Source organism: Phalaenopsis equestris, unplaced genomic scaffold (assembly GCF_001263595.1).
Source record: "Phalaenopsis equestris unplaced genomic scaffold, ASM126359v1 Scaffold000002, whole genome shotgun sequence".
Classification (NCBI taxonomy): Eukaryota; Viridiplantae; Streptophyta; class Magnoliopsida; order Asparagales; family Orchidaceae; genus Phalaenopsis; species Phalaenopsis equestris.
In genome coordinates this window covers 5,013,723-5,033,842 of record NW_018164444.1, presented here as the reverse complement: position 1 = coordinate 5,033,842, position 20,120 = coordinate 5,013,723, and the positions used below count along the sequence as shown (strand labels likewise).

Here is a 20,120-nt window from a genome sequence, read left to right as displayed (position 1 = left end):
TGTGTGTGTGTGTGTGTGTGTGTGTGTGTATTGATATGCGTTGATACCGAAATTATGCATATACAATATTCCCCATTATTAATATTATTAATTTGTGGTAAATAAAGAAAAATCTATAAATATTAAAGCATCATAAAAGAAAAAGTTGCAACGAAAAGAGAATGATAATATCATCAAAAAGCAGAGGCCGACATGTTGCGTGCCACGCCTTTAGGAACCTATCTATAACTGGAAGAAGGACCACCTTGATTTGACGCACCGAAATTGGCCCATTTGTGAACTCAACTCTGCAATGGCCTCCTCCATGATAATTAATAGAAGCATTTACATACAACCCACTGACAAAAGAAAGTGTGGTCAGCAGTGCAGCACCTAAATTTTATTTCTTTTATATTTATACCACCTAAATCTTTTATATCACATTAAATTTTTTTTTTTAAATTTTGAAGAGTGAAATGCACCTTTTCATGGAAAGAAAAAGAAGGTGATATATATATATATATATATACGTTTTATGCAAAAATATGATAACATATATATATATATATATATGTAAAAATTTAATTTAGGTGTTAAATATGTACATAGGAATTGAGTTCTATGTATGTAAACCTTCACATGTAAATACATAGGAATTGAGTTGTATGTATGTAAACCTTCCAATTTAATATCTTAGTGAAGCACTTTTTGATCATATCCTCATCAGTTAGCCTTTTAATTTGTTCACAAATCCTTATATTCCTAAGAATAACTTTTAACGCCGCAACTTTATTTTTGATGAGTGTGTTGGCTATGATATTGTATACGGGAAAAGTATCAGCATAAATATCAAAGAGATCTGACGACACATATGTGATAAGAGATATTAAAGGAGGGCCCACTGACAGTATACTTAGAGGTCCAATTGTCCAATTGAGAATATCAATATCAAGACCAATCAAGGCAATCAAGCAACTCAAATGTTAACGGTTTGATCGAAAGCGTAGCCCCAGGGGATCCAAGTCATTCCCCATGATGAAACAGACCCAAGAGAGATACTAACCCCTCGGGCCCTGCATTTCTATTAGTGACACTAAACAGTCTCCTTGAACACCATCAATAGTCTATAAGATAAATCTTAGCCATGGATCCCTATGTATCTCTTCATCTAAAGGCTATTGCATATCAGATTACAATGATTTACTCTCTGCTCGATAGTTTAGCCCTGTTTTGCCGACAGAAGTTCCTCGTGATGGATCAAGTGTCATCTGCCATACTTGACTAACTGATCGACATGACTTAGCCGTCTGAGTCTGTATTGTCGGCCCTTTGCCAATAAAAAATCAGCTAGCCGATAATTTCAATTCTAACCGATCGACAACAACTATCAAACCTGACTGACCGGCGTGCCACTCTAGCTTAGCCAAGCGGTAGTGTTTACCAAGCTTAGCCAAGCGGTAGTGTTTACCAAGCTTAGCCAATCTACATCACCTACCATGGGATTGCTAGTCCAACCAGCCAAGCCTTAGCATGGCCACACTCTTAAGCCCATTTATGTAAAACACCTACAATAACCTGGACAACCCTCACTAAAGCATTTACATAAATATAAGTTCACATAATGTGCCTCTTTTTTTTCATGAACAGGGAATCATTTTATAAATATAAGGTTACAAATGTTTCTTAATTTATTATGCATCTTTATCTCTCCTTTTCCTTCTCTTTTAAATTCAATTTCTTGAGAATAATTCAGGGATAAATCAAATTTCAACCAATTGAATTATTAGGCCGGATTGTCTGCAAAGATGGCGGCTGAATTGAGGAATAGATGGGAACGACGGGACGATTGCCAACTAGCCATTTGATTAATTGACTCACTACGGGTACATGTTTCTTTTTTCCATATTACATAATTAATTCAAGCCAAATATCTAGCAAAATTATTGTTTGGAGCCACAAAAAGTGCATGTACATGCTATAAGCGGGATTTGTCATTATTGAAGGCCCTTGGAACCATGTGGATCATAAATGAAACAAGGAATTTTCATGCATTCCACCCAATTCGTATTTATTTACATATCTAAAACCTTATACATTTATACTAACCCAGATTTTCACCTCAAATAAAAAAAAAAATAAATTTTCATTCATAAATAAGATGACATATATGTAAAAAATAAAATTTAGGTGTTAGATATGTAAATAGATAAAAATTGAGTGTTATGCACGTAATCTTCTAATACAAAAAAAATGAAAAAATTACATACATACCACAAAATGTTTATGTATTACACAATTTTTATGTTAAATCCTATGTACGTGATCCTATGTACGTGAACGGTAAAATTTCATTCTAAAAAATTTATTTAAAGTTAAATTTATTATTAAATATAATAATTTGAGTGGCTTGTATGCAACTTTGAAAGTTTAGATGTTAAATATGTAATATATAAAATTTATGTTGTGTACATAAATGCCTCATAAAAGATCATCAATTTAAACTATAGCACTTGAAACTTTATTATTTATAAAACTAGCACCCTCTTTCATCCGTTTTTCAAATTCTCACTCAAATGTCAAAATTCATATTTTTTATTGCTATCAAATTTCCATTGTTTTGATCATGCATGCCTAAATGCACCCCCTTCTTAATTTTTTTAAAAAATAATGTATATCACACCTAAATAAATTAATGACAACAAAATATAATAACTTATTAAGTATAAATATCAAACATTCAGTGTGAAATTTGTTATATATATTATTTGCTATATATATATATATATATATATGTATATATGTAAATTTCCCAAGTTGCATGCGGGTCCACCGCCTCCTCCGCCTCCCCTCGACGATGACGCCGCAGCTGATAAGCGGCCTCAAACGCACCAAGTATTATAGCTTAATACTATGAGTAGAGTAATTGCATATGCCTCTTGACAATGATGAAGTATATACAATAAGGAAAAAAAAAAAAAACTTATATATAATTGGGATTTATATTGTTCGTATGTCACAATTTATATGGTGTCAGAAATGAATTCTTTAGTGAACATCAAATTTTAAAGTATATTTTTACTATAATACAAATTTAAGATAAGCCAACTTTAATTAGAATTTCCATATATGCATGTAATTAATAATACCTGTAAATTACTATTAACAAAATGTATAATATTCATAGTAATTTTTAGAAACTCAATTACTTCATAACAATTTCACATCAAATTTTACTATATATCAACACTACAGACATTCCAATCGAAATCACAACGCAGTACAGCTTTCCATTTGTAATGAATCCAGCTGCCTGCGCACATATTAATCACTCGATTAAGAAAGCTTAATCCGTAATTAATATTTAGCAAACACGCACAACACATCGAAGAACACGCAGCAATTACTAGAAAACTAAGACGGGGAGTCCTAATTACATATCAGGGAGCATCACTGGCGGCCGTCCGGCTGGCGGAGGAGGAAACAGCGTTGAGGATAGCGAGAGCATTACTGGTGAGATGAGCGACGTTGACAACACGCCCCCTCACCGCCGTCTTCACGCTCCCATCCATCGACTTCCCACCGAATCCGTCCATGCAGGAATCGTCATCCGTCAGCGCCGCGCTCACCCACGTCTGTATGCTGTTGATCTTATAACCCAAATCCTTCCCATCACGCATATTGCTCATCTCGCTCAAGGAGTCCTTCAGTTGGCCGATTGAATCGCCGAGGTTCTCCATGCAATCGCTCATAGCTCCCGACTCACGCGGGCTCATACGCCCGCCGGCGGCCGACATGGACTTCATGGCGGGGGGGGGCGGCCGAGCGGGCGCCATCGAGGGTGACGGAGAGGGCGGTGTGGGCGAGGAGCATGGGGTTGCTGTTGATGCTGCTTGAATAGGAGGTTAGGGAGCTGATGCAGAGGTCCGGGTATGTTGTGGAGCTGCACGCGCTTCTTACGAATAGCTCCGCTGTGTTTGTGGATGAGGCCGGTTTGTTCACGTTGGCTGGGAGTGGTCTGGCTGCTTCGGATGGGTTTGTGTGCGTGATCAGCAGAATGAGGGTGATCAGGAGTATTCTTTGGATTGGATTAAGAGAGGCGGTTCTGAGAAATTGGGGAGCGGATGGCGCCATTAATTCAGCTTGAGTTGTGTTGGAAGTTCTCCTTGGTTGTGGGGGTGTGCTGAGTTCATTTTATATAGGCAGGGGATGTATGAAAGAGCTGAGCCCGCATGCAGCTTGAGGATGCATAAAAGGAATTAAGGGAAATTTACATAAATATAGCAAATAATTCTTATGTATTTACAGATCTGACACTGAATGTTAGATATTTATACTTAATAAGTTATTATATTTTGGTGTCATTAATTTTTTAATGGATTTTTTTTTGTTAACCCTAAAAGTGCTTCTGATTCGACCATTATTGGATCATCAATTATGAATACCGACTGATACTGATGGCTAATTAACATTTTATTTTTCATCTAACAATCATGAGTGTAGTCCGTCAGAAGATAAAAAGTCTTCGGTAAATGCATTGCTCGTTCATTTACCGACAAGCTATTTACCTACGCTCAATAATCTATCGCGAAGATGTCAAAAATTTATTAACCGACGATTTTATAATATTAATTGATGATTTTTTATTGTTGAAAATAGACTAAATGTATGTAGTGTTTAAAAGCATAGTCATGAGGATATTTTTTTTGTGACCTTAAATATTTGAGTGATATGCGTGTAAATATGAAAGCTTAGGTATGGATACATAACAATTGTGTGATATGTTTGCAAATGCACCTTGAATTACTTGTTTGCTTAATTACAAAGTTAGGCTTTGGATGCGTTAGGGTGTGACTTGAGTTGGGGATATATTATGCGTTTGGATGAACCTAATTTGAGGATGAATGAACGCAACATTTGATGGCTAAGATGGTATGTGAGAAGAGACCTTTGAGAGGATTCTTAGAGTTTCCTGAGCAGATTATAAAGAAAATTGTTAGTGGTCCTTACAAAAAAGCTCTTAAGAAAAGGCACAAAAAAATTAATGTGATATGAACATCTTGGGTGGTATAAACTTAAAATGTAATGTTTTAAATGTTAAATATGTAAATACGTAAGAATTGGGTGGAATGTGTGAAAATTCCCAGTTTCATTAATGAGCCCCATGGGTCGAAGAGCCTTCAATAATGACAAATCCGGCTTATAGCATGTCCATGCACTTTTTGTGGCTCGAAACAATAATTTTGCTAGATATTTCGTTTGAATTAATTATGTAATATGGAAAACAGAAATATGTCCACATAGTGAGTCAATTAATCAAATGGCAAGTGGCTAGAGTCCCTCTCGCTCCCTCCCATCTAATCCTCAAATGAGGCACCATCTTTATAGATAAAACCCAGCCAAATAATTTAATCCGACCCGTTACGATTCCCATATCATCATATCTCCGACACTCATCAGAAGTAAAATTGTGTTGTTCAAAATTTTTAATTTCTTCTCTTACAATTATAGAATGTTGCAATTACATGCAGTTTGATGCCAAGTCAATGTAAGAGATGACGCGACACTTCAACAATGCCGGCGGCTGCGAACAACTCGGGGCAAGTTGCGCTGTCACTATTTACTTTTTGGGCACGTGGAGTTGGATGATGGATGGGTCCCCAAATTTCAGTCTTCTTTGTCCAATATCAAGGAGGACTAAGTTTTGCAAGAATATTTTAAATTTGTTCAAGGAAGAATGTATTTATAAATAATTAGATTACTTAGGTTCATGTTGATTGAAATGGTATATTTTAAGAAGACTTTCCCAACATGAGTTCCAAAATTTTATTATGATGAGAATTTAATAGCCGCCAGAAAGAAATATTACATACGGTTCCCAGCAAATTATTACATATGATTCGCACGTGCGAACAATAATGATAGATGAGTACACTTACAGTAAAATTAAAGTGAAGCACATCATGCAGACATGCATAATATATTTTTTTTTTTGAGACGAAAATATTTTGAAATGTTTTGCTTTAATATCTTAGGTTTTGAACTCCAAGATCATTGTTATTCTTATGAGAACACAATAATTTAGACTATCAATTGAAAGATCTTTTGTTCAAGGTATTAACTTTTCATGCAGCAAGTTCGGCTTACACGGCCATCAAACATAAATATATAAAAGTGGTCAATGTTAGCTTTATTTTAATTAACACCAGATTCAATGGACCGACGGAACTAAACAAGCCGCCTATGAGCACAAGGTATTAACTTTTAATTAACACCATTTCAATAAGAGACCCAATGAATCCTTCACAAGTCAGCTGATAGTTCAAATTCCAGACTATAATAAGGCTACTTGAACTTCTTTATCATCGAATTTGTTTTGCTTATTATGCAACATTTTCTTAGAGTACTTAAGGGCTTAGAATTCTGCCAAGGAATGGTGGATTATAGAGAAAATGTTCTCGCATTTTTTTTTTTTTTTTTGTATTGAATCTCTTCCTTGTCTTTCACTTTGATCAGCAGGGTTCAAATGCGATTCATGATAAATTAAATGTGTTGTATACTTGGATTTGATATTTTCTTAAGTGAGGAATTTATATTTTTTGATAGATAAATGCTTCTAAGGCTTTTAAGAATTTAGATATGCTAAAAATTAATTGGATATTTTCTGAATATTTGTTCTAAATGCACAAACCAAAATACTAAACAGTTTATCCAGAATAGAGATTGAATGATCAGTTATCTAGAATAGGGATTGAATGATCATTTATCCAGAAACAACTACAAATCAATTGCTTTCCAAACTCACAAACAACCACACAATTATCTAGATAAGCTGATGATCAATAGTTTATCAGAATAAACTGCTTATTTAGATAAGCTATATAAACTGCAGCTGCCCCAAACAAACCCATAATCCTTTTAAGGATCTATCACTTATATTCAAAACCCTAATATACTAATTCAACTATATATATATATATATATGTGTGACCAATATAAATTTAATCACTAAAACACTTCTTTACAAAATGATCGTTTCTTTAAATTATTTTTTATTGAACTATTCTAAACAAAGAGGTCGCAATATATGAAAATTGCTCAACAAACTGTTCCTAATAATTACGGAAATTTACATACATAGCAGATAATTCTTACGTATTTATATATCTAACACCTAAATATTGATATTTATATTTGCCTACCACTCAAATCATTAACATCAAATCAAAGATATCATCATTATTACCTTTTTAAAAGTGAAATACATTACATGAATATATTATAACTGTAAATATCAAACCTTTGAAGCTAGATATGTAAATACATAACAATTGTGGGGTATTCATGTTAATTACATGGACCCGCTCGCATCATTCATAGAGACAACGATTGGATTGCTGCCAGTGGGATTTATCATTCAATGCATGCAACCGAGAACATTACAGAGACAACGAAAAAATATTACATCAAAACTCCTAATGCATTCGGAGTCCAATGGTGAGGCGTCACGTGTCAAGTAGGATTCATCATTTTTAACACTGGTCAATATCAGTGTATAACGTTGGGACTCACTTGACACGTGACGCCCTGATGCAATATTTTCTCTAGAGACAACATGTTCACAAAAAAAACTTGAGTCTTAAGAGATTCTATAACAGAGATATCTCTCTTGTTGCCCTCTAATTGTCCCTAAAGCTTCTGTACTTTTTTCTAATTACACTTCATTGATTTCTTTAGCTCTTTCTATTGCTTCTCGCCATTCCACTCAATTCCCATGCATGCATGCAGGGTGTAGTCCATGTGAATGAAAAAATTATTTTAAATATAAATTAATCTGTGGTGAATAGCTTTATTATTATTATTCAGTACAAAAGAAGAACATAAATTCCCAAGCTAAGTCCAGCTTCAATAAAACAAGATAAAACACAAGTCTGACTGCCAAATATCCCAACTTCAAAATGCAAAGAAAATAAGAACAAGAAAGAAATAGCATAATTTGAAATAAGGAATGATTTACATACATACCACTCGATTCCTACGCATTTACATGTCCAACACCAAAATTTTAATTTTTAGGCACGACATCTCACCGATATAGCCGACCCCACATAGTGGGATTAAGGATGATTTGTTGTTGTTGTTGTCATCTCGCCGAAAAGGTGTATTTCTTCAATTTTTTAAAAATTAAGATGGTGCTTTTTTTTAAGTGGCATTAATGTAAAAAGGTAAAATTTAGGTGTTAAGCATGTAAAAAACATAAAAATTGGGCGGTATGAATGTAAATGCCCCTATAAATAGGAAACGTTTTGAAAACAAAAATTAGGCAGTTCTCTTAGGAGACATGTTTTGCAGAAGAAGAGCAGTGGTGATTATAGCTAAAATATGCAGAAAAATACCTGCCAAAAACCAGATTGCAAATCAGAGGCACAAGTTCGGGAGAAGGTTATATATGAAAGCAGCAAGTAAAAGGCAGACTAACCGAGCAGAATGTAAAAGATCTCGCCCAACTCGTAGCTTGTAATGGATGAGAAATCTTTTGCTTTGGTAACCTGTTATCATTGAAGACTATTTTAACTGATATTAAAAGTCTGAGGACTAAATTGACACTTTTATAAACGGTCACTTAAATTATCTATAGTAAAGAGTTATGGGACCATAATGTGACACTATTCTCGCATTAAAATGATCCTTTGACTATTCACATGAGAGCTAATCTATAAGTGTCAAATTAGTCCCAATGCTTTTTGATGAGGGCCGAAATAGTTCCATTTTAAAAGAGTCAAGAGACTAATTCAGTTCATATTAAAAAAATTATGATGATTAATTTAACATTTTTATGAACTTTGAAACTAAAATAATCCTCTATAAAGAGTCAAAAGGATCATATTAGCACTTTTCTCAAAAAAATTGTAAGACACAGCTAAGAAGAAAAATCATGCATAATACTTATTATAATGTCCTTTGTTTAAAGAAAATAAATATGGAGGATTTGTTTTTAGCTGCCAGACTTATAATAGAAATGGCGAGGGCATAGGAAGGGAAAACAACACAATAAACTTAAGGGGAAGAAACAAGGAGTGGAAGAATGACAAAACAATCAACAAGCTACATAAAGAGTATGTTGATATGCATAGCCAATTTAGAAAACTGTGGAAAGCTATTATATTTGAGGGGGAAAAATTATCCTCTCTTAATTATACATCATTGTGTTTTTATTTCTTCCTTTGGCTTGATTTTCGTCAAATTGTATGAGGGTTAGGCTGAGCTGTATATATATTTGTTATTTACTTAATGAGAAAATTAGAAAGTTCATTTCTCCTAAAAATCTATATGATATTAAAGTAAGGAAACAAATCCTAGCTCAGCTTTCAGCCCTTGGAGCCTATTCAACAGCCCTCGAGCCGTTCCAATCTTCCCTGTAGTTTTCAGAATTCCTCCGTTCTTGCAGTAGAACTCTCCTAGGCAGTAACAGCGGTTTTCTCCAAATAGCAACAATGTACTCCCCAAACAACGCTTTGGTTTCATCCAGGCAAAAGCGGTCTCCTCCATGCAGCGACGGCCTCCTCCAGGGCATCAACGTTGAACCAAATCACATAGAAGTCCTTGGGGCGATTTTCTTTCTCTAGAGAAAATGAACTTGGCCGTTCAATTTTCTCTTTCCAGCAAAATTCACAGAGAGGCTTTGGTGGTCGATTTTTTCAATCTCAAGTGGAAAGATCTCGGTGCCCGATTTTGTACCTCTAGTACAAATTCTGTGTCAGCAATAGAAAATTTCCCTTTTCAATGTAAATCCTGTGTCGAACGATAAACAGTTTCTTATTCTAGTAGAAATATTGTGTTGGTGACAAACAATTTATCTTTCTAGTGGAAATCATGTGCGATGAGGCGATTTCTCTTTCCGGAGTAAATTCTCTTGAGAGGATAAATACTTTCTCTCTCTTTAGAAGTTAATTCTGAATTTGAGCCTAAGATGTTTGGTTCTACAACATCTAAAACAATTGTTGAACAGAAGAGAACCATCAAATTTATTCTAGGATTCAACAAGAAGTTAGATAAAGTAAGAATAATGGAAACCAAACCACTTCTCTCAATTCGGAAAGCATTTGCTAAAGTACAAAGTGAAGAGAGCAAGAAGAAACTCATGATGAAAAATAATTCCACTACATCAAATCTAAACAACTAGACTTTGTACATTTACAAATCACCTCAGTACAACAAATCAAAGAGAAACACAACATGGTGTGAACATCGCAAGAAACTTGGTCATTTAAAGAAGAAGTGTTGGAAAATTTATGAAAAACCTGCAAATCCAAAGCCCAACATAGTCAAAAATGATGAGCAAAATCAAACAAACAAGGCATCAAAGAAAAACAAGCCTCACAAACATAGTTCATTTAATAAGGAACAACTTGAAGCTCTCCAAAGAATTATGAGACTATCCTTTGAACCTTCTCTACTAGTCATCTAGCACATCAAGATAGTTTCCATCTGCTCTTCCTGCTCTCAACATGAAGAATCAACTTTGGACAGTGGACTTTGGAACATCCAACCACATGACAGATGATATCACTGTTTTTCAATCATTCCATTCTTGCAAACACCACGTTGTAGTTAAAACCACATAACTCCCTCTTGTTTGTCAAAGAAAGGGGAAGTGTGAAACTCATAAAGGATCTTATTGTTCAATATGTGTTTTCTATTCCTAAAGTTCACTGTAATTTAATGTCTATAAAAAAAATCACTCGTGAAATGAATTGTTTTACTAAATTCTACAATAATTTGTGTTAATTTTAGGTGACAGACTCGGAAAAAAGAGATTGGCAGTGGCAATATGTATCATGGATTTTATTTGCTCGCTAAGATTCTCACTTAAAAAAAAAAAATCATACTATCATTCACGATCCTTTGAGTCAAGTCTTATATCTGAGTCTGTTACGACATTATTTATTAAGACATCCTCACTTCTTGCATATTAAAAAAAATTATTCCCATTTATTTATCAATAGAAAGTCTAAATCTTATCAATGTGAAACATACTCAACAAGTGCACTCAATATTGACATACAAACCAACACATCCATTCTCCATGGTTCATAGTGATATTTGGAAGCTCTCAAAAATTAAAAATACAAATAGGGCTAGATGGTTTCAACCTTCATTGATGACCCCACTAGAACCACTTGGACCTCTCTCATGAAGGAAAAATCTGGAATTGTCAGTACATTTGAAACATTCCACAACATGATCCTTACCCAATTTCAAATTAAAATTCAAATTCTAAAAACCGATAATGCAAAAGACTACTACAACTCCACTCTCAGCTTTTATTGATCCAAAAATTATATCATCCAAATAAGCTATTGTGTTGGCACACCCCAACAAAATGATGAGGTTGAGAGAGAACATACATCTCCTTGAAATGGTCCGATCAATTTTATTCATTAACAATGTACCCAAACACTTATGGGGTGATGTGATTCTCACATACACCTATCTCATAAATAAAATGCCCAACAAAATGCTAGAATTTAACAAGTCTCTCAAAACCGTCATAAAATCCTACCCACACATATTTAGTATTTCACCTCTAACCTACCACTTTAAATTTTTGGTTGCATCTCTCTTGTTCATCTACATCAACCTAATCAGACCAAACTTAATTTCAAGTTAATCAAAAGCATATTTGCAGGTCACTTTTCAAACCAAAAGGGGTATAAATGACACTTCATAAAAACAAAAAATTTACAGCTACATGGATGTCACCTTCTTTGAAAAAAGCAATATTACCTAAAATTGAACATTCAGGGGGAGAGTTGGAAAGAATATCATATTTCAAAAAACTTTTAAGAACCTCAAACTCACCTCCCTTAAATCTCTGACGAACCCACTTTTGATCCCACTATCACAAATCAACCTGTTACTCCACTAAATCCTTCATAGCTCCTAACGAGAACCAAGAACTCCGTGTGTACACCAAAAAGAAAAAATCCAGTGAGCATATAAGGGACAATATAGGAAATCAGGAATGCAAATCACCAGAACCGACTCCACACACCATAAGTATTCATATAGAGGTTGGATCAAAGAATTACATCATAAACAACAAGAGAAAGAATAAGCACAAAAATGCACAAAATACCTGATAGAAGAATTTGTGATATCTAAAAAATTATCATTCTCTTATAAGTCTTTCGTGTACAACTTAGATAAAATGTAGGTTACAAATTCAATCCAAGAGGCTTTATCCATTCCTGTTTGGAAACAGGTTATGGAAGAGAGATTTGCTTTAAAAAACCATTTAGATCAAGTATGTGGTAAAGGATGGTCCCTTTATATTGTGTGCAGGTTGATTTTTTGCTTGTTTTTTTGTTGGTTTTTCGGTTTGGGTTCTCTTTGCTTCTGCTTGTTGTCCTGGAGTTTGGTTATGATTTGTTTATTGTGTTTGGCTTTGACTTATGGATGTTCTTTTTATTAAGCCCATTATCTCAAGTCGTTGTGGAGTTATTATGTCTCTTTTATTTTTCTCTACTTTGTGGTCTAGTATTTTGCTTTTTGTGAGTGTAAAACCTATAAGAGATGGTTCCATAGGTTTTAATTTGTGTACTTTGCATTTTGGGTGTAGCAAGAACTTTCAGTCGACCATTGTATCCTTGTTTTGATAATAAAATTCTCTTTGAGGTTTCCAAAAAAAAAAATCTTATTAACCATAAATAAAACATTCAGGGGGAGGGTTGAAGAGGATATCATATGGGATAACATTTAGGAACCTCAAACTCACCTCCCTCATATCCCTGATAAATCCACTCTTGTTCCCACTATCACAAATTAACTTGAAAATAAACCTATTACTCCACTAAATCCTTTTACAACTCCCACCAAGAAACAAGAACTACATGTGTACACCCGAAAGAATAAACCCAGTGAGCATGTAAGAAGCAATATGCAAAATCAAGAATGCAAATCACCAAAACTAACTCCACGCACCCCAAGTATTCATATAGAGGTTGGATCAACACATCATGAACACACAGGAAGAATGAGCACAAAAATGCTTATGCGATAGAAGTTGTGACATGAGAAATTATCATCCTCTTACAAAATTTTTATTCAAAACTTAGAAAATGTGCACGTCCCAAATTCAATACAAGAGAACTTAATTATTCCTACAAGAGATTTTTCCCATAAAAAGAATAGTACATGATTCATAAAAACATTCTCTTACAAATTTTTATTCAGAACTTGGAAAAAGAATTGTATGGTGCAAATGGTTATTCATTGTTAAATACAAATTAGATATGAGCATAGAAAGGTTCAACGCTAGACTTGTAACAAAGCTTGATCCAAAGAAGACATGGTCTATCACAAAAGAAAATATATCCTTGACCTAGTGAAGGAGACATGAATGTTGGGTTGCAAACCAATAGATACTCCAATGAATCCTAATCAACTAGCATCAAAAGAAGAGGATAACACCCCAGTTGAAAAAGTGAAGCATCAATGATTTGTGAGGAAACTTATTTACTAGTCACATACAAGACCTGATATTGCTTTTTCTGTGGGTATAGTAAGCCAACATATGAATGATCCAAATGAAAACCATTTAAAAGAGGTCATTCAAATCCTAAGATACCTAAAGATGATTCCAATACATGGATTGATATACAAGAAGACTGAGAACAGTGAAATTGAGATATACAGTAATGCTAGCTGGGCAGGTGAACTGACTGAGAAAAGATCTATCATGGATTGTTATTCCTTTATATCAGGTAACCCTATTACTAGGAGAAGTAAAAAGTAAGTTGTGGTGGCAAGAAGCAGTGAAGAATCTAAGTATCATGCCCTGAACCTAGAAATTTATGAAGAGATGTGGCTAAAGAAACTACTAGTGGAACTTCACATGAAGAACAAAAACACTATTAAGATGTTCAATAACGGTCAATCAACAATCAATATTTCAAAGAATCCAGTATACAATGATTGAACCAAACATATAGAGATTGACATGCACTTCATCTTTGAGAAGGTCAATGGAGGCCTTGTTCATCTAAGCTATATCCCAACTCAGTATCAAATTACTAACATTCTTATCAAAGTATTTCCTCAACACCACTTCAGTGATCAAAGCAACAAGTTTGGATATGTATGGCATACAACCCCACTTGAGCAACATTGATATGCATATCTAATTTAGGAAATTGTGGTCTGTTATTGCATTTGAGAGGTAGAAATTATTCTCTTTTAATTATCCATTATTGTGTTCTCATTTCTTTCCTTTTTTTATCGTGATTTGATTTTCCCTTCAATTGTATGAGGGTTAGGCTAACTTGCATAGATATCTGTTATTTATTTAATGAGAAAATTTGAGATTTCATTCCTCCAAAAAAATCTACAAGTATTAAATAACACAAAATCCTTATATCCATTTCTTATCAATCTCTACAGGAATAAAGCTTTTACCACACATTTTGAACATATAAACAAAGTGAAAGCTGCAAAATTTAAATTTTTGTAGAAGCATTAAAGCATACCTAAGTTATGTTTTTCTCAAAAATTTAAAGGCTAACAGCAGCTATTTAAACATAGACACAAATCTGTCAGAATACCTCAAGGATATAAAATTTTCATGGTAAAAGAAACAAGTTTTTCTCCAAAAATTTATATAGTGAAGTTAAAACTGTTAAATGTTTGAGACTCTTATGTTTTCCATCCAGGAGTGAAAACAGTTAGCAAAGATTACTCGTCGGTAAATTTATAACAAAATAGACAATAGATATAACTTGTTCTTTTGAAAAAAAGAAGAATAAGTTACCTTAAAGAATAAATCACTCCTAACTACATGTGCTGCAGTAAACGCGATTGCAATAGCCAACAAACTGAGATAGAGTCTCAATAAATTTGCCTGACTGCGCCTACGACCTTCCCAAAAAGAAAAGAAAAATAGAAATACAATATTCAAAATATAAGATGTCTAAAAAGATAAGATAAAAATTGCCATACCTAATTCTCCGATCAAAAGAGAGATGAACCCAATGGAAACAGATACAACTACAAGGTTTTCAAACCCTCTCTCTTGCGATGCAAGTAAAACTAATAGAGAACCAATAGCTTGAAGGACACCCTGCATTAATATTCAAATAAATAGCTTAGTTTTTGATAAAACAGTTAAATTGATCTACTGGCTCTTTGTAAGGGTTCAATTTAATCCCAAAGTCTATAAAATTGTCAATTTAGTCTCCAAATTTTTTTACTGAGGGCCAAAATAGTCTTTCTCTGTGGACTACTTTGGCACTTTAATAAAATGAGAGAAAACCAGCCCTTCATCTGAATAACCTATGCGCTTATAAATTCTAGTAGCAATATCAAATGATAAGAACAAATAAACATAATTCTAAATAACACATAAACCCTAAGCGGCTAATGGTGAATCTTTTTGGGGAGTGTAGCATTATTGTAAACATAATTTAGAACAAATAAACTAGCATAAGTTCACAACATATAAACTATTATTTCATATTCCAACCGTAATACCATCCTCCAAAACTAATGATGATTAACATCACAAGGTTTTACAAAAACAGTAAGTCCATCGCCATTGGTCCAAACTGAGAATGTAACTAAAAAAAAAGGCATATGGGCGCATCTTAAATAAAAAATATATATATTTTTTACTCGTCCTTCTGATTTTGCAGGTAAACGATGAAGCAAAAAAACACAAAAGGAATGGAAATTAACCTGCACTATAAGTAGGGCTTTGAGGCGCGCCTTACCCTTAGCAACCTTAGTGTATCCTGCAATCATGAGCAGAATTTAATGAAGGTTCAATTTTTAAACAGCGATCAAGACTTCTGAAGCGACACTCACTGGAATCGACGACCATGCGGTAAGAGTAATCGTAACCATCGGTTCCCGTTGGCCGGCCGGCAGCGGCTTTCCTCTGCAGCATCTACGATCCTTCGATCCAATCTAGGGGATTTTTGGTACCCAGGAGTTGAGTAGGATTTAACCTATATCCTACCAAACAGAAAAAAATGACATCTTTAAACCTAAAGGTTCTTAAATCCCGCTTTTCCTCCGTTTTGCCTTGAGTAAATCCCGCTGGAAGACGGATTTACGGGATTTAGAATCTGAAGCGCGCGAAGGCGGTTGGGAAGAAGGGGGAGGAAGATGAGCGTTACCTTCCTCAATGGTTTCCGTTAGGAGCGGAGCTGAAGGAGGAGAAAGATCCCGTGGTTGCCTTTCCAACCAGCTCGGAAAGAAGTAAAGTGATTAGTTAAAAAAAAAAAAATCAGCCCAGTGTGTTGTTCATGTATTATTGTGTGTTATTCATGTGTTATTGATATATTATTGTATTATTATAACAACAAAAATATTCTCAGGACACAATAATACATGAATAACACACAATAACACAGGGAATATTCCTGACAAAGAAAAAAACAACGCAATAGCATGGGAGAATATTCTCCCCTGTGTTATTCATGTGTTATTGATGTGTTATTGTGTGTTATTGTGTTATTATAACACAGTGAATATTCCCAGGACACAATAGCATATGAATAACGCGCAATAACACGTGAATAACACGGGAGGAAATATTCCCCATGTTACTGCGCCGTTTTTTTTTCTCAATCGCACAAAGTGTCGTGACATGATTTCATTGGCTACGCATGTTACTTTACGTGCGTAGTACTAATGTATTACCCACCTCTAATCGCGGCTGTATCAAAAGTTTTCGAAGTCCTGACCTAATACTTTTTCCGGCTTTGGGGGGGGGGGGGGGTTTTGGCTGCTTTTATTTTAATTTTAGTGCAGTTTAATTTCATTAATTTAATTTAATAAATTATCAAATTATTTATAGTTAGATAGATTAAGTAATTATTTACTAATTAATTAAAAATAAATTACATATTAATTTTTTTTTAAAAATTAATAATGATTAAATATTGATTAACATGATTATTAAAAACTATAACTAAATTTAATTAAATTATAGGATTATAACATTAATATACATATTAGACTCATTTCAACAATTAAGTCTGAAATCCTAAGATTAATATTCAAATAATTTTAAACAATTAATCAAATTTAATATTTATACTAAACATCTTTCAAAATTTACTAAAATGCAATTTTACAAAATTTTACTGAATCTTAATAGGATTGTAATTCGTACATTATGAGGTCATGTGAAGATTTGTAGACTGGGATTTGGATCCTATACCAACACAAAAAGATGGCTACCCTCGAAGAGTGAATATTAAGTGCAGACATATTTGCAGACCATAATACTACCATCTATGAATACCACTCGATACTACCCCAATACCTCCGATCCATTCTTAGGGCCCGTTTGTTGCACTTTATTTGGCGCGGCGGCGTTTGAAAACGCACATGACCTGTTTAGTTAAAGTACATTTTGACAACTTATGCGTTTTCAAAACACTAAAAACAACATTTTCACACCATACATTTCTAAGTGCGGTGACAGCTTTCTGGCTCCTGTCAAAATTTTTCAAAAAAATAAAAATTTATAATAACCACCACACCTAATTTATCAGCAGATTATTTTTAATCAGCTTATCAGCAGATTATTCAATAAGTTATAGTTGCCTCAAACAAACCCTTAGTCCGCACCTATTTCACCCACAGTAGTTTTTGCCCCCATCGAGTGGGCTTAAGTTTGGGTCTCAAGTTCCCAAGATATGAGATTCAAGGAAATTGGTGAGTGATATAATCTATTTATAACACTTAACAGTACAGACATAAGTTATCAAATAATAATGCTTTTTCTACGCACAGAAATCCTTGTTGGAGATGATTATAAGAATGATAAAACCAATAACTAAGGTAACCAAATACTATCATCAATCATACATTAATTAATTAAGCTATGGCTGTAGCCTATAAGCAAGCAGTAGCCTTTGAATGCATGAATGTTTGAAGGGCTATAAATAATAAATTTACTTAAAATCCCACCATTAATAGATAAATAATAAAAATTAACAACAACAACATTTCTGATCACAAGAAATCATAAATACACCGGCACTACACAAATTCAGGATTTCCGAGCCTTATTGCTCAGAAAGATAAAACAAGAGTTAAGGCTCCCAAGAAAGGGTTAAATGTGGACAAGTCTCTTCTATTTCTGCAAGAATTTCTGAAACAAAGTTTAAATCCTGGTATTTTTGTAACTCAAACCCACATGAAACTTACCAAATGGCCGGTTCAATGATTACATACAACCAAGTTTTGAAAACAGAAACTTGAAAAAGCCTGAAAACAAAAGTTCAATAAGCACTCGTAAATCATTAAAATAGAAACGAAAAGCGGCAGTTCAAGTCATGGGCTCCCATAATTAAAAAACTTGAACTAGCAGAAGTGCATAAATCTCTTTTTATCTCATCTGCACAATTCCAGCACTAATAAGCTTCTGAATCTTAGTCATAACTTGGGGGTTCTTCAGGTGGTCCTGTGAAGCCTTGGGGTTTTCTTGCAAATCAACCAGAACCTGATAGTAAATTTCAAAATCAAATGCAACCCAGTTCCAGAAAACTCATTCATATAGAGAGAGGGGCTTCAGCCAAAAAGTAAATAGGAAAATTTACATACATACATGCTGACTCAATTCTTATGTACTTACATTTACATATCTAATAATTACCTAAACTTCAATTTTTACACATATATGAAAAAGTGAATTAAAATAATGGTATTTTTTATGTGATATGAAAGATTTAGCAGGTAAAAATGTAAGAAATCAGAGTTTCGGTGTTAAATATGTAAATATATAGGTGCCCTAAGGTAATAATACCTGACGCATTATGGGATCAGATAAGATGTTCTGTATCTCAGGATCCTGCATTGCCTTTGCCTGTTGAAAATAATATAAAATTTGAAACTACATATAATGAAAGATAAATATAAGTAATTTCTCCTGCAGGAAATAATAAACACACCTGTCTTTCCTTCAACTCCTCTGGGCTAATATCACCCCTGTTTGTCCTATTGATCTGCTGAATGCAACTGTAGACAGACCGAAGATACTAAGCTTAGTAATAAGCATCAGAAATTATCCATACCACTCAGTTCATATGTATTTTAATATTCAAGGCCTAGACTTTACTTTTTTACATTTATGCAACCCAAATGTTTTACCTCACCTAAAAAATACCACTTTTTAAAATTTTAAAATAGTTAAATACACCGAATGCACAGGAAAGATGGTATAAATATAAAAAATGATTTAGTTTAGTTGTTAGATATGTAAATACATAGGAATTGAGTGGTGTGTATGTGAATCTCTTGTTTTTTCCCTTTTCTAACTATCAGCTATAAAGTTGAAGGAGTACTATCATATTACCTCCGCACACCATCCATAAGTTCCGGATTTTTAGGGTCATGCTTCAGGCCTTCCTGATATGTTTCGAGTGCTTTGTCATATTCTTTCATAAAGAATTGAACGGCACCTTTCCTCGTGTAACCTTTGGAAAATGATGGATCCAATTCGATGCACTTTTCTGCGTCCTTTAATGCCTCGGGCAACGCCCCCAACTTCGTGTAACAGGCCGCACGGTTGCTGTAAGTCTAAAATAACAAATAAAGTATGATATTCAGAACTATATAAAAATAATTACAAGGAAATATATCCTATTTAATGCTCGTTTAATAGTATAGTAATAATAAATGATAATATATTCAGGGGTAACTGTGTTTACTTCTCTAATATACAATTAATATGATATATATCTCTCAGCTAAAATTATACTTTTATTTTTCTATTAATATCCAAGAAAGTCTAACTTCACATCTAATATATTCAAGGGTAACTGCGTTTACTTCTCTAATAGACAATCAATATTAAATATATCTCTCAGCTAAGATTATACTTTTATTTTTCTATTAATATCCAAGGAAGTCTAACTTAACATCAAACTTGGGAGAAGTGTAACTTCAGAAAATGGATAATACATTATTTTACAGCAATTGAGGGAGTAAAATCTAAGAGAACGTGAGATGGGTAATAAATCCCATCTCCTCTTAATTTTAAATTATATATATATATATATATATAAATTCACACACATAGATACATACATACATACATACATACATACATATATATATATACATACATATAT

General features: G+C 33.8%; 4 protein-coding genes across 9 annotated transcripts in view; all 4 read right to left on the bottom strand.

Annotated features, from left to right (window-relative positions):
• Positions 1–3,185: 3,185 nt before the first annotated feature.
• LOC110034427 (pectinesterase inhibitor 4-like) lies at positions 3,186–4,246 on the bottom strand. The gene has a single exon (XM_020738693.1). It carries the CDS (start codon positions 4,108–4,110, stop codon positions 3,739–3,741), a length of 372 nt encoding a protein of 123 aa, XP_020594352.1. The 5' UTR covers positions 4,111–4,246; the 3' UTR covers positions 3,186–3,738.
• LOC110038826 (21 kDa protein-like) lies at positions 3,417–3,728 on the bottom strand. Its single transcript, XM_020743741.1, has one exon. It carries the CDS (start codon positions 3,726–3,728, stop codon positions 3,417–3,419), a length of 312 nt encoding a protein of 103 aa, XP_020599400.1.
• Positions 4,247–8,110: 3,864 nt separating the features above from the next.
• On the bottom strand, positions 8,111–16,237 carry LOC110020710. Of its 6 annotated transcripts, none has more exons than XM_020718905.1 (7): positions 16,152–16,237; positions 15,838–15,987; positions 15,709–15,764; positions 14,974–15,094; positions 14,786–14,892; positions 8,456–8,541; positions 8,111–8,372 (listed from the first exon to the last, which is right to left on the bottom strand). In XM_020718905.1, the coding sequence occupies exons 2-7, from the start codon at positions 15,917–15,919 to the stop codon at positions 8,309–8,311; spliced, it is 516 nt and encodes a 171-aa protein (XP_020574564.1). In that variant the 5' UTR covers positions 15,920–15,987; positions 16,152–16,237; the 3' UTR covers positions 8,111–8,308. The 6 variants fall into 6 exon arrangements, with proteins under 6 accessions (XP_020574564.1, XP_020574580.1, XP_020574571.1 ...); XM_020718921.1 differs by having other exon boundaries at positions 8,456–8,525; XM_020718912.1 differs by having other exon boundaries at positions 15,838–15,980.
• A 1,860-nt stretch (positions 16,238–18,097) lies between these two features.
• LOC110023129 (hsp70-Hsp90 organizing protein 3-like) overlaps positions 18,098–20,120 on the bottom strand; it is a 28,722-nt gene continuing 26,699 nt past the window's right edge. Inside the window, exons 4-7 of the mRNA XM_020722381.1 lie at positions 19,343–19,566; positions 18,939–19,005; positions 18,794–18,853; positions 18,098–18,490 (exon numbers count right to left, since the gene is read on the bottom strand). Coding sequence (XP_020578040.1) covers positions 18,377–18,490; positions 18,794–18,853; positions 18,939–19,005; positions 19,343–19,566 — 465 coding nt within the window. The 3' untranslated portion in view covers positions 18,098–18,376. The remainder of the gene's footprint in view (positions 18,491–18,793; positions 18,854–18,938; positions 19,006–19,342; positions 19,567–20,120) is intronic.